The sequence below is a fragment of the Equus caballus genome, chromosome 17 (genome assembly GCF_041296265.1).
Source record: "Equus caballus isolate H_3958 breed thoroughbred chromosome 17, TB-T2T, whole genome shotgun sequence".
Classification (NCBI taxonomy): Eukaryota; Metazoa; Chordata; class Mammalia; order Perissodactyla; family Equidae; genus Equus; species Equus caballus.
Genome location: NC_091700.1, coordinates 72,806,048 through 72,818,436, shown reverse-complemented (window position 1 = coordinate 72,818,436; position 12,389 = coordinate 72,806,048). Strand labels below are relative to the sequence as shown.

The 12,389-nt window shown below is 39.5% G+C and overlaps 1 protein-coding gene across 1 annotated transcript in view; it reads right to left on the bottom strand.

Moving 5' to 3' along the window:
• LOC138918460 (uncharacterized) overlaps positions 1-11,073 on the bottom strand; it is a 165,168-nt gene extending 154,095 nt beyond the window's left edge. Inside the window, exons 1-4 of the mRNA XM_070240053.1 lie at positions 10,963-11,073; positions 8,778-8,842; positions 5,630-5,693; positions 2,553-2,732 (exon numbers count right to left, since the gene is read on the bottom strand). Of these exons, the coding sequence (XP_070096154.1) occupies positions 2,553-2,732; positions 5,630-5,693; positions 8,778-8,842; positions 10,963-11,073 (420 nt within the window). The remainder of the gene's footprint in view (positions 1-2,552; positions 2,733-5,629; positions 5,694-8,777; positions 8,843-10,962) is intronic.
• Between the last annotated feature and the right edge of the window lie 1,316 nt (positions 11,074-12,389).

Genomic DNA, 12,389 nt, shown 5'->3' with positions numbered 1-12,389 from the left:
ATAGGTCAATATGTATGATATTCAGCTGTTGGTGACAAAGGTGGGCATTTGGTCATGTGGACAGGTCAGAAGCCTAGCTAGGTCAGAACAAGGTTAAGCAACGTTAATTTGATGTTGATTAATCTAAAGTACTAAAATAGTGCTCTTTTAAGTTCCCAACATCTAGAATTCGGCTGAGCCTATTGATGAGATTTAATTGGAGAGTCGAGGAATGAGGGATTAGGAAGCAATGCTGGTACTTTAGTAAGGGTCATTTTGTATAATGGGAACACAGAAGCTGTAGAGTGGAAAAAAGAGTGCTAAAATGAGTATGCACAACCTCATGAATTAGTATGTAGGGAATTATGTAATTTTTGAGAAATCTAATTTCAAACATATTCTTGTATGGATTTCTAAAAGTTTTTCATTATCCTAATTTGGGGAATGAGAAAGAAAGAGAAAATGTCCCCTTGTATAGGAGGATTTTACATAAAATATTATTATGAAATTTTTCCCTGCGCAGAAGAAAGGGAAACATCCTACTGAGTGTTCAGGGTTCAGATGGCAGGTATGTTTTGGCTTAAAATATAACAAGAATCAAAAATAACTTTATATATTGGTCAGCAAGATCTAGCTAGAAGAACAATTCAATTTATTGATTTTATTTCTCCTAAAAGAGGTAAAACAGTTGTGGCAATATTTAGAATCTCACTTCTCTCTAAGTAGATCTTTGGTGGAGAAAATAAAGCACTAAGAGAGAAGCCCCACATCTCATGTGACAAGGTTAGGGGAGAGGGAGCAGCCATGAGCCAGCCCCACGTGGGAGGAGCAGGAGAACATGATAAAAGGTCTGAACCCAGCCCAAAGACTAAGGCTAAGAGTTTGGGATTCCAGCTGCAGTGTTTGGATGCTGCTGTATGGAGACTCAACGCTATTCTTTCATCTCTCCTCAGGACAGGAAATAGGGGAGACCACATAACCGAGCTCTGGTCCAAGAGAGGCCAATAATATTACATTCAGAATTCTCCCATCCACCCCACAGAGAAGAAGGTCAATTTCTGAGAGTATCTTCCCTTGGACTTTGGATGAGAGAATGACGGGTTGATATTTATTTGGTTCTATTTCTTTTTGTTTTCACTGTAGCAGCCTGTCATAAAGATTGTTCAGTTTGGCAGAATTCTGTTTGTAGGAGCCTGTTGTAAAGACTGTTTAATATGGTAGAAGCCTGTGTGTGGGTGGACCAGGAAGAATTAAATGGAACACCTGTAAAATACTCTTCCTGGTTCAGAGGTCAAGTATTCAACAATCTATATGAGGAACTTGGACTTTATGACGAAGAAACAGCTATGCAAACGAATCTGCTTCTGTAATCTAGCTGGATGTGGAGAGCAAAAATTAAAGCATTGGCTGATTATCACTGAAAAAGTTTAATATGATCACCTAATAAAAGCTATAATTATAGAGCATTTATTACAGAATATGGACAGCACTAAATAGTAAAAACAAAATATGCGCTGTGCACAAAATGCTGTCCAGAGACAAACTCATGTTTTCAAATATTTTTATTTCTAAACACGAGTGAATAAAAAATAAAATAAACATTAAACTCACAAATGTAGGAAAAGAACAATCAAGTAAGGTAAGTCACACTGTAGAAAAGCAAATTTAAGATAAAGGGAAACTTTTTTTCCTTTTAAGGTGAATTCTTTCTCTCTGAAGCTCCTAAACACTGCTCTGGGGCCCACCCCATGGCCAAGTGGTTAAGTTCACGTGCTCTGCATAGGGGCCCAGGGTTTCGCTGGTTTGGGTCCTGGTCGCAGACGTGGCACCCACTCATCAGGACACGTTGAGGCGGCATACTACATGCCACAACTAGAAGGACCCACAACTAGAATATACAACTATGTACTGGGGGGATTTGGGGAGAAAAAGCAGGGGGAAAAAAAAACCAAAATGCTGCTCTAAGAACCACTAGCATAGATGATATTAAAGTGAAAATTTCCCAGATACCACCGAACTTATATATGGTGTCACCCAGAATCATTTACTGTCTTATTTCTGGTATGTGGTCTTCTTTAGGAGAGGTTCTGTGTCATGTCTAATTCAGTGCCAGGATGCTCAATAAAATTCTATTAAATGAAACTTTAAATAAATAAGTTCTAATGGCATATATTTTTAAACCATTTATATTCCTGATCCCAGTTTGAAAAATAAATATTTTTCAAATTTAATCCTTATTAAGATCTCTTCATATTCTTAACTCTTCATTACAGAGAATTCTCACAATCTAACTGATAAAAGCATATTTATCACGACTTAAGAACAATTACATTGGACCTTTCCTTCCATCTAACTTTGACTAATTCTCACGTGTTTCAGAAATATGAATAACATCTTCATGCAATTCATATAAGGCACAGAAAATAGGTACCATTATTTCTGTTTTAATGACAGATTTTGAGGTTAAGGTGACTCATGAACAGCTGAGCAGCCAGTCAGTAGGAGAAACCAAAATAGAACGGAAACGCCTCCATTCCCACCCCCACGCTCAAACCTCGAGCGCACCCTCCTACCCGGGATTGAAGCGTGATGCGCCTGAGAGTGAACCGTGACCGCTTCCTGCAAGTTAACGAGCTGCGGAAGGAAGAGTCAGCCGTCCCTGGTGGTGAGCAGGGAGCACGACTCCCTCTCAATCTGGCTGGTAAAAATGGAAGGCAAGAAGAACTTAGAAAAGCAGCCCCTTGAATGCTCAGCTTGTTTATGTGGAGGCTGATGATTCATTTACCTTTGAGAAATAACTTTCAGAAATCACCATTCAAGTCACCTAAACTGAATAATTTTTACATCCCAGAGAATGTAACCTTAAAGGTCAAACTACCTTGTGTGTTAGATGGGCACAGCCCAGCCTGTTTTACTCTCTGTGAGGGGAAAACTACTTTATTAAACGGGTATCTCTGCTTCTTTTATGTACACAGAGAAATAATAGGAAGGCACACTTCCATAGCAAATACTTAGACTGCTTTTTAAAAATAATCAACAATAAAATATAGCAGGTGTAGTCTCTGACTTGCAAACAAATTATTCTTGGAATTCTTAAGGAGCTTAAAAATATTCTTAGAATACTTAACGAGCTTAAAGGTAATTTTTTAAATGTGTCTAAAAATATCAACAATCATCCTGTATCCACAAACAAAATGGCCCTGAGTGGATGAATTAAAAATTACATCTGTAATGTGTTTGATAAAGTTAAGATGCACCTTTCCCTCTGCTGTCCAATTCAAATAATAACGTCGTCCAATGCAAATACTAGTTTCCAGTAACCGAAGTCATTTCTTTTCCTACACCTCTGTAACTGGAGGCATGCAAGTCTATCTTACTTACTGAGGCTGCTTTCATATTCCAGTGGGCTGGGTTCTGAGAGAAATTTTAAAACTGTTTTCCTCTCCACTAAGTCCTTTGCCACCCTCCTATTGCTTAAAGCAAACCACACCTCACAAATATGAGAAAGGAATAATCATGAAAACCTTTGCCTGATTCACCAAAAAATTTCTGTTACTATTACTGACCACTCCATACTCATACTGTTCTTAAGTTGCCTCCCACATCCTTATAGCATTGATCCTATTTGTTTGATTTTCTCTGCTGCACTCTCAGTGTCTGTGGTTCTCTTTATTATCATTAATTTCATGACTCCCTGAATTTAAACTTCAAGAGTTTATGTTCTCCAGTGTCCAACCATCCTACCTCCTCTTGAAAAACGGACATGAATACAAAGAAATCAAGCCATTGGATATAAGAAGAGAAGCCTATGAATGAGAGAAACATTTAAAGAATGTAAAGCAGACGCGTTAAACTCACATTTAGCCATAAAGAGCAGCTTGAGTCTGATAGAACAACTTCAGCCAAAACAGAAGGTTCTTGTGGTGAGACAGCTGATACTGTCAGGCTGCAAAACCCTCTCCACTCCTTCCTGTGGGCACCTGAATTCCACAGGCTTGCAGATGGCAAGAGTCACTGAATAACGATTCCTTAGAATTTTCTGTGTGCTGGTCGGAGGCCTTGCACATGGCATGTAGCTCAGGACATGATGATTCCAGTTCCTTGAACAAACTCAGATAAAATAGGGGGGAAAATGTTTCCCTGCTTATCCTGGACACCGTCCCATGAAAGCGAGGCAGTACAGTCAAGTAAAGTTTTCTAGGGAGTGCTAGTAAAATGTGACACTATTCCAGCATAATCTAGCAGGTAGGAGGTTCAATGGCCTCCAGTGGCTTCAACACACTGGATATTTGAAGAGCACAAGAGGAGTTGCTCTAAAGACACACATTTCCTTATCCTTTGGACTAATCCAATGGAAAAAATTATACTTGACCCGTGAATCTGTTTTAAAGTCCCTGTATCTACACAAAGGTTGACGATAATTTACTTCTCTCTGGAAGCTATGAGTACAATGTGGATCCTGAGAAATTTTAATAATGATGCTTTAATTAAGATTAAGGTGAGACCTGATGAAGTCAACTGTGTCTGGAGGAACTCCACTGCAAGAAACAGATTCTTGGGGCAATTCTTTTGCTTCGTATTTTGTCCCGCAGAGCTTTGCCTAACTAAAATTCTGCTAGGTTAAAACAATACCAGCTATGTACTCCCACTTTTGCCCTACTAAAAGAGGAATTTGATATAACGGTTGAAGTGGCAATGTTAGATGGAAGTTGACCTTCAAAATGAAATGCTCACTGGGAAGATAAGGCTGTCACTGATTAACCTCTAGAAATCCTTTCTCCACTGTCCATGACCCCTCCTGAGAGGATCCTAGATGAGATTCAACGTGTCAGGGAATATCCTAAATTATATGTCAAATAATATTGTAACATTCACAAAGGGGCACATGACCCAAACCTATTAAAACTTAGCATCTAGAATCATCTTATTCCATTTTTACCCTTTGTTGTTTGGTTTTTTCCCTTACCAATTTCTTTTCCAAGATGGGCTATTACGTTTTCCTCTGTCATTGCTTCTCCCATTCAGTTCAGCCTACTCCCACAAATGCTCATTTTCCATTCATTTATTCATTCAACAACTATTCGCTAAGGTGCACGTCCTGTTCTGAGTGCTAAGGTACGAATAATGAAAACAAAACAAGATTCATTGCTTCAAGAAGCTGACAATCTCATAAGGGGGATGGTCAAAAACGAGAAAACAATAAGATAATTTCAGATAGTGATAAATGAATCAAATAAATATGCTAATAAGTTTGAAAGTAACCAGAGGCTACTTTCAGGATAGGTCTTTCTGAGAAGAAATCGTTTAAATTAACACAAGAAATATGAGCTATATCTACTTTTGAGGAGGCTAAGAAAAAATCAGCCCAGGAAGAGTAAACAACACCAAAAGCCTTAAGGAGAAAAGGAGTTGAATGTATTTGAAGGCTAGAACAAAGACCTGGAACGTAATAGATGATGAGAGAGGGTTCTAGATGAGACTTGAGACAAATGGGGAGGGGAGATCCTCTAAAATATTGTGAGCTATGAGAAAAAGTTTGGATTTTTCTTTTCAGAATCCAATGGGAACTCTTTAAGCGTTTTAGTCAGGGGAATGAGATGATCTACCACGCCATTTTAGATCACCCGTTCTCTGCGTGAAAATGGCTTACAGGCTCTACAGACAGCGCAGAGAAGGCAGTGCCGAAGCGATCGGAGTAATAAAGGGTGATGAGGCTGTGATGAGAGCAATGACAGTGAGGATAAAATGAATGAAATGGACCGCAGTATATTTTTAAAGTACAGAAAACGAATTAAATGGATCCTAGGTACGTTTTTCTAAGAGCTTACTTGTAGTTTAGACACGGGACAGGTGGAAAGGTAGGTGTCAAGGATTTTATTTTGAGCACTTAGAGGGATGGTGATACCATTTTCTGAAATGAAGCCAACAGCTTTGGAAGGATAGAGGCAAGACACAACCATTAATTCTCTTAAATTTGAGATGTTTTCAGAGGTGCTGAGGGGTGAAACGAGGGACAGAGTTCCAGTCTGTTAGTCACCAGCCTACAGGTGGGCTTCAAGTCAATCGGCCTGAGTACTATCAACTGTGAAAACAACAGACGACAGAGAATTTAGAGATCAAATAAATTAAGACAAAGGGCCAATATACCTTCTTGAGACACAAACTGCTATGTATATTGCAATAAATAAGTGGCTACCATGTGCCAGCCATTTTAGTACACACATTCCTGCCCTTGAGAAACTTGCTATCCAATGGTGGAAATAGAAACAAATAGATAATTTCAGAATAGCATGTTGAAAACTTCTTTTGTGGTTAGGGAATGGTCTGCTTCTAATCCTGATGTATTATTCTAATATATATATATAACTGAGTTCTGATCATATTCCTATCCTTGGCTTATTCACAGATAAATATTAGAATTTAATCTGGTCCAGGTACTCTTCTAGGTTATAGACATACAATTGTGAAATTATATAGTTACTGGCATCATGATTTAGTAGGGGGAATAGATATTTAACAAACAATCATAGAAATAATTCAAATTACAACTATGGTAAGAAAGATAAAAGATAAGTATAAGGTTTTCCTAAAGGCTGCGTCTGGCCTAGTCTGGCCTAGTCTGACTAGGAAGTGCCATTTTAAGCCTAGACTTGAAGGATTGTTGGTTGAAACTTAGGAAATCATCAGAGTCAGAGAAGAGTAAATAGGGGGAACAGCATATGCAAAGGCACCCAGCTGAAAAAGAATTTGACATGATAGAGGAACAAAAAGAAGACAGCATGACCAGGAAGCAGTGAAGGAAGCAGGAAGCAGGAAGCAGGAAGCAGGAAGCAACTCTTCATCTCTGTCCCAAGATCCAAAAGAATATTGTGAGACTATGAAGGAAACAGAATTCCAGGGATCAGAATCTGAGGAAATCAGAACTGTTTGGGATTCCAGTGAATGGTTCAGGATGTTGCCCATGATTGGGAACCCACATCTGGGGTGATTCCTGGTGAGCATTGGCTTTCAGAGGTGGGGATAGGGCCTGCCGGCTTTAGAGAGCAAGGCTGGGTGGAACACCTTGAAATGCCATAACACTTTGTATCAGTTCCATGGCATTTATCACTTCTTTTTAGAATAATTCCCATCTCTAGGTTGAAAACTCAACTTTGAAACTTCTGCATGCCTAACATAATGCTTCACTCCCATTAGGCAATCAAATGATGAACTGTTTAATTCAAATGTGTAGTTTTATGGTCATTTCATCTGAGGCAACAGGCCTATATAAGGGTGACACAGTGGGCAAATCCCAGGTGAGGTCTCATTTGGAGTAGGCAAATTCATAGAGACAAAAAGTCGACTAGCGATGGCCTAGAGGGGGAAGAGGTTGGGAGGAAATGAGAAGTGACTGCTAATGGATAAGGGTTTCTTTTTGGGATGATGAAAGTTTTCGAAAATTAATTGTGGTGATGGTTCCACAGCTCTGAATAGCATTAAGTTGAACGCTTTAAATGGATAAATGGTATGGTATGTGAACTATATCTCAATAAAACTGTTATAAAAAAGACCAAGGACTTGCCAGGGCCATCGCTGTGATGTGTTGTTATTTTATCTTTGAAGTTCTTAAAAAGCTTTTAGAGTCATGTAAGAATCAGGATCAAACCAGCCCTGGTAGTCTGGTGGTCAAGATTCGGCGATCTCACCACCACAGCCCAGGTTTCTTTCCCAGTCAGGGAACCACACTGCCAGTCTGTCAGTTGTTATACTGTGGTGGCTGTGTGTTGCTGTGATGCTGAAAGCTATGCCACCAGTAATTTCAAATACCAGCAAGGTCACCCATGGTGGATAGGTTTCAGCACAGCTTCCAGACTAAGACAGATTAGGAACAAGAACTTGATCACCCGCTTCCAAAAAGATTGGCCACAAAAACCCTATGAGTAACATTGGAGCATTGTCTGATACAGTGTTGGAAGGTGAGAGGCTGGCTTGAAAAGACCAGGTAGCGTTCCGCTCTGCTGTACACAGATCGCTAGGAGTCAGAATCCACTGGATGGCACTAACAGAAAGAATCAATATGGCCCAGAATCGTGAACCCTAGCAGCTTCTCCTTTGAGCTGGTCTCTCTTGAACCCTGTAATACTCCCAGGCAGGATATGTTATCAACAAATTAAGGGGAAAAAATGGCCTCAGGTCCCATTACCTTCAAATCCTGGTAGGATATGCTCCTGGGACGTTTAGAGCAGGGGTCTAACCTGATGTCCTCGGGTGTGGGAAGGAGGGAGTGAGGAGTCATGTTGGGGGATCCATAGACTTCAGATGCCAACCCTCCTAAAGTTGTATGTCAGTTGTGAATATGTGGTTCGTGGAATTATTCTGGCAAGGGCACTTTTATTTATCATAGTCTTAGAGAAGTCTATTTCGCCTCCACCCCCCAAAAAAGAGGAAAGCTTTGATAATTTGAAGTACAAAATGCAGAATTAAAAAATAGGTGCTACTTCCTAGGTTATATCCATTTTGTTTTACTGTTGGGGGAATAGGAGAGTAGGGAGAAAGGAAGGGGAGAGAGAAAGAGAGAGAGCGCTCTAATTCCCAATTTCGGAAGGGAGCAAGCAATATTTCCTAAGGCATCATTTAAATTAGACTCAATACAGCAGGAAGGACTGATTGAATATGCTTGTTCTCTCTCGTTTTTCTGTGCTCATTTTAGAAGAGGGCGTGGTTTATAGGGATAAGCATCAACTCTGATGAAGCAAATGAAACAAACGAAAAAGCCATACTTCATCTAAACACTGCAAATCAATGTCATCCCTTCTTACCCTCTCATTGAAGATGCCTGCCGCATGAATGATTCACGGTGAACCATCAACTCAGTACAGTCACTCTGCGAGAACACCAAGGGTTTGCTTACACATAATTACTCAGAACTGAGTAGGAGGAAATCCCTGTCTCGGATCATGGGAGATAATGGAATTCCAACTAAGGATTCCTTGGCAAAGTAGAAATACTTTCCCTTGGACCTTTGAAATCCTTAATGAGTTGAATCATGTCAAGTAACAAAATAAACAAGGATGAGAAACATCAATTGGGTTTGGTCCAAAGTCTAGCCTGCTTAAGATTGGGCTTCCCCCATCATTGCTTAAACATTGTACAGTTTTCTATCAGCCAAGCCTGCGGTTTTATTTCATTTTTTTTTTTTTTTAAATCAGATTTCAAAAGCCAGGCACTAGCTGATGGTAATTAGTAGGCATCGGTTGAAGTTTATTCTTGCCGTTCTTTCCAGGCATGCATAATTTTTGTGAAGAGAAAAGAAAATCCAATTATCCCCAAATCCAGCCAGTGTGGCTCATCTGCTCTTGTGTTAGAGCTTTAGAAATGGTTCTTAACAATTGAAAGGAAGACATATGGTACTTGAGAACAATATCTTGTAACCTTGTTTTCAATATCAAGAAAAAAAAAGCCTAGTCTTGTCACCATTTACATCCCTCTTTATGAAAATCTGACACAAAAAATATCGATCCTGTAAAACACGTGATGTAAAGGCTTGTTCATATCATAAGGAATTTATTGGTGATTTTATTTGAAGCTCCTCCTTATGTTTTAAAGGATTCCCTTAAAAATGCTCAACTTGAAATTTTCCAGGAACACTTGTATAATGTAAACTAAAAACATCTGATATACTGTTGGAGGACTCAGATTCTTCAAATCAAGGAAGGTAGGAATTTCTACTCAACCTTGGAAAGACTGTGGCTGTGACAAAGGATTCAGGAAATTAAATTATCTCGCTGTTGAAATTATTTCTTGAAATGTTGGTTAATTTTGGAAACTTCATTGATCTCTGAGTTCCTGTAAATGCTTTAGGATTACAAAAGCAAATATTAAATAAAATTTTGGTAATAAAATACCCTTTAGCATTTGGATTAGCATTGTTCAGGTCATATTTTTCTTCTGCACATATTTATCTCTAAGGAATAAACACGGCATTAAAGGAGAACCATACCAAAGATGCTTTTTGTCATTTCTTGCTCAAGAAAATATTCTTTTTTTTTTTTTCTGCTTTACCTTCCCAAACCCCCTGTACATAGTTGTATATCTTAGTTGCAGGTCCTTCTAGTTGTGGGATGTGGGACGGTGCCTCAACATGGCCTGACGAGCGGTGCCATATCTGCGCCCAGGATGTGAACCCTGGGCCGCCGCAGCGGAGCGCATGAACTTAACCACTCAGCCACAGAACCAGCCCCAAGAAAATATTCTTATTGCAAGTGAAAACTGAAAAAAGAAACTGATTGAAAAAAATTCAGGCTAGCGTTTTTATTTATTTTTCTCTCTCTCTTTTTTTTTTTTGAGGAAGATTAGCCCTTAGCTAACATCTGCCACCAATCCTCCTCTTTTTCGCTGAGGAAGACTGGCCCTGCGCTAACATCTGTGCCCATCTTCCTCTATTTTTATATGTGGGACCTACCACAAATAAAGTCTACCACAGCATGGCTTGACAAGTGATGCATAGGTCAGCACCCTGGATCCAAACCAGCGAACCCCAAGCTGCCAAAGTGGAACACACGAACTTGACTGCCACACCACCAGGTCGGCCCCCAGGTGAACATTTTTAAAGAAGCCTTCATTGAACTCTTCTGATAAAACTGTTGTTCAACAAGCCTTTGCCTGTATAATTGATTTTCATTATTGACCTTGTTTCTGAATAGACGTACTGTTGTGTTCTGATGACGTCATGTCACCAGATCAGCAGAAGGAAACTCCCAAGACGGCAAGACCTTCTTTAACTCCAGAGAACTTTCTACTAACTGTGCAGCAAGACATTGATTATGGTCAGAATTCTCCAGTTATAAACTTTTTTTCTTGTCTGGATAATAGTCTGATCATATCATGTTTCTTCTAAAGGACTTAACAGACTCTGACACTTTACAAAATTGTGTCCAAATTCCATGATGTAGTCCTCCAGGCTCCCACCATGGGACCTCACAAACTAAAGTTTGTTCACGTTACTTCCCCCAGCAAGTCAAAACCCATCTTCTTTTCCAGTGCCGTCAGCCTTCTTATGTTCATGCTGATTTCCCCCTCAGAGCCCAGGCTGTCCCATACCTGATGCCCATTCATCTTTTCATATATCCATCCAGTCTATCATCCAATGAAAACATCTTATATCAGGTGCTGCGCTGGGCATCATGGGAGCAGAAAGGTGAATGAGGTACAGTCTCTGTCTTTGAGGAACTCACAGTTTAAGATGGAATATGGATATGTTAACAAATGTGTAAAATAACACAAGATAGCAAAGGCATTTGAGATTTAATTGAGGAAAAGATTTATTTAAAGAAATATCATAACTAGAAGAGGTCATAGTTGATTTGAACCTTGAAGGATAAGTAGGGATCTACCATGAGTATTTGAATTTTGTCTGGTAAGTTTATTAATGTATATTATGGGCCTTCAAAAATATTTGTTAAATGAAAGTTAACAAAATGCTAAACTAGGGTTTTTTTTGACACATTTTTCTTCCCCAAGTCTTACCACAGCCTTACGAAGTTGCTAAGGCTATTCGTGCTTTGCAAACAAAATACAGGCCCAAAGGAAGTTGGTCCAGTAAGCGGAAGATCCGAAGCTATATCCATTCTTCTGGCTCTAAGACCTTTGTTCTTTCTACTCTGCCTTCCTACTCTCTTACTGTTCTTTTAAATTTCCTGGCTGCTCCTATCACAAAGTGAACTCAGAGCAGATACTCAACAACAGTTATTTACTGATAAAGAGAAGCATATAACTTTGATGCCAAACTTTTAATACCGATTTTCCAAACACTCCAACAGCCTCTAAACTGGCCAGTTATCCCTCTTAAATTTGGTCCCTTGCCATTTCCCCACCTTTATACTTCCTCAATCAGGTCTAACCTGCTTGCCTGTATGAAAACAAAAGCCTGTAAATTTCAAGCAGCCAACAGTGCCCAGTGTTGAAGAATCCCACTCCTGAGCTATTGTCAGAGGAGTGTTAGGAGGAAAAAGAAGAGGAAGAGACAAGTCCACAGCTCTATAGGAGCTTCTCAGAAGTCCCTTATCTTTTAGACAAATACCAGCAATGATTCTGCAAGTCTTTTCTATGGCCCTGGTACAAGGTATGAAACCTTTGGGTGTTCAAATGCTACTTTCAGAGATTTAAGGCCACAGCAGAGATCCTAATTTCCATGACTGCATTAATGTATCTCTTGAATTACTCTCAGAAGGAACTGAAAATCTTTTGTTCGCTGTCAAGGTTTTCCAGGTCTTTATACTCAAGCACATGACAGATAGTCTACAAGCAAATAGTAGGGTAGTGACTGGGGAGCAATTTTCTGCCTTGAATTCTCTCTTCCCTTTCAAAGATACTCCTAGAACATTCCATTGACCCTTTGTGCCTGGAATGATGAAAGGACATTCCTGGGTGGG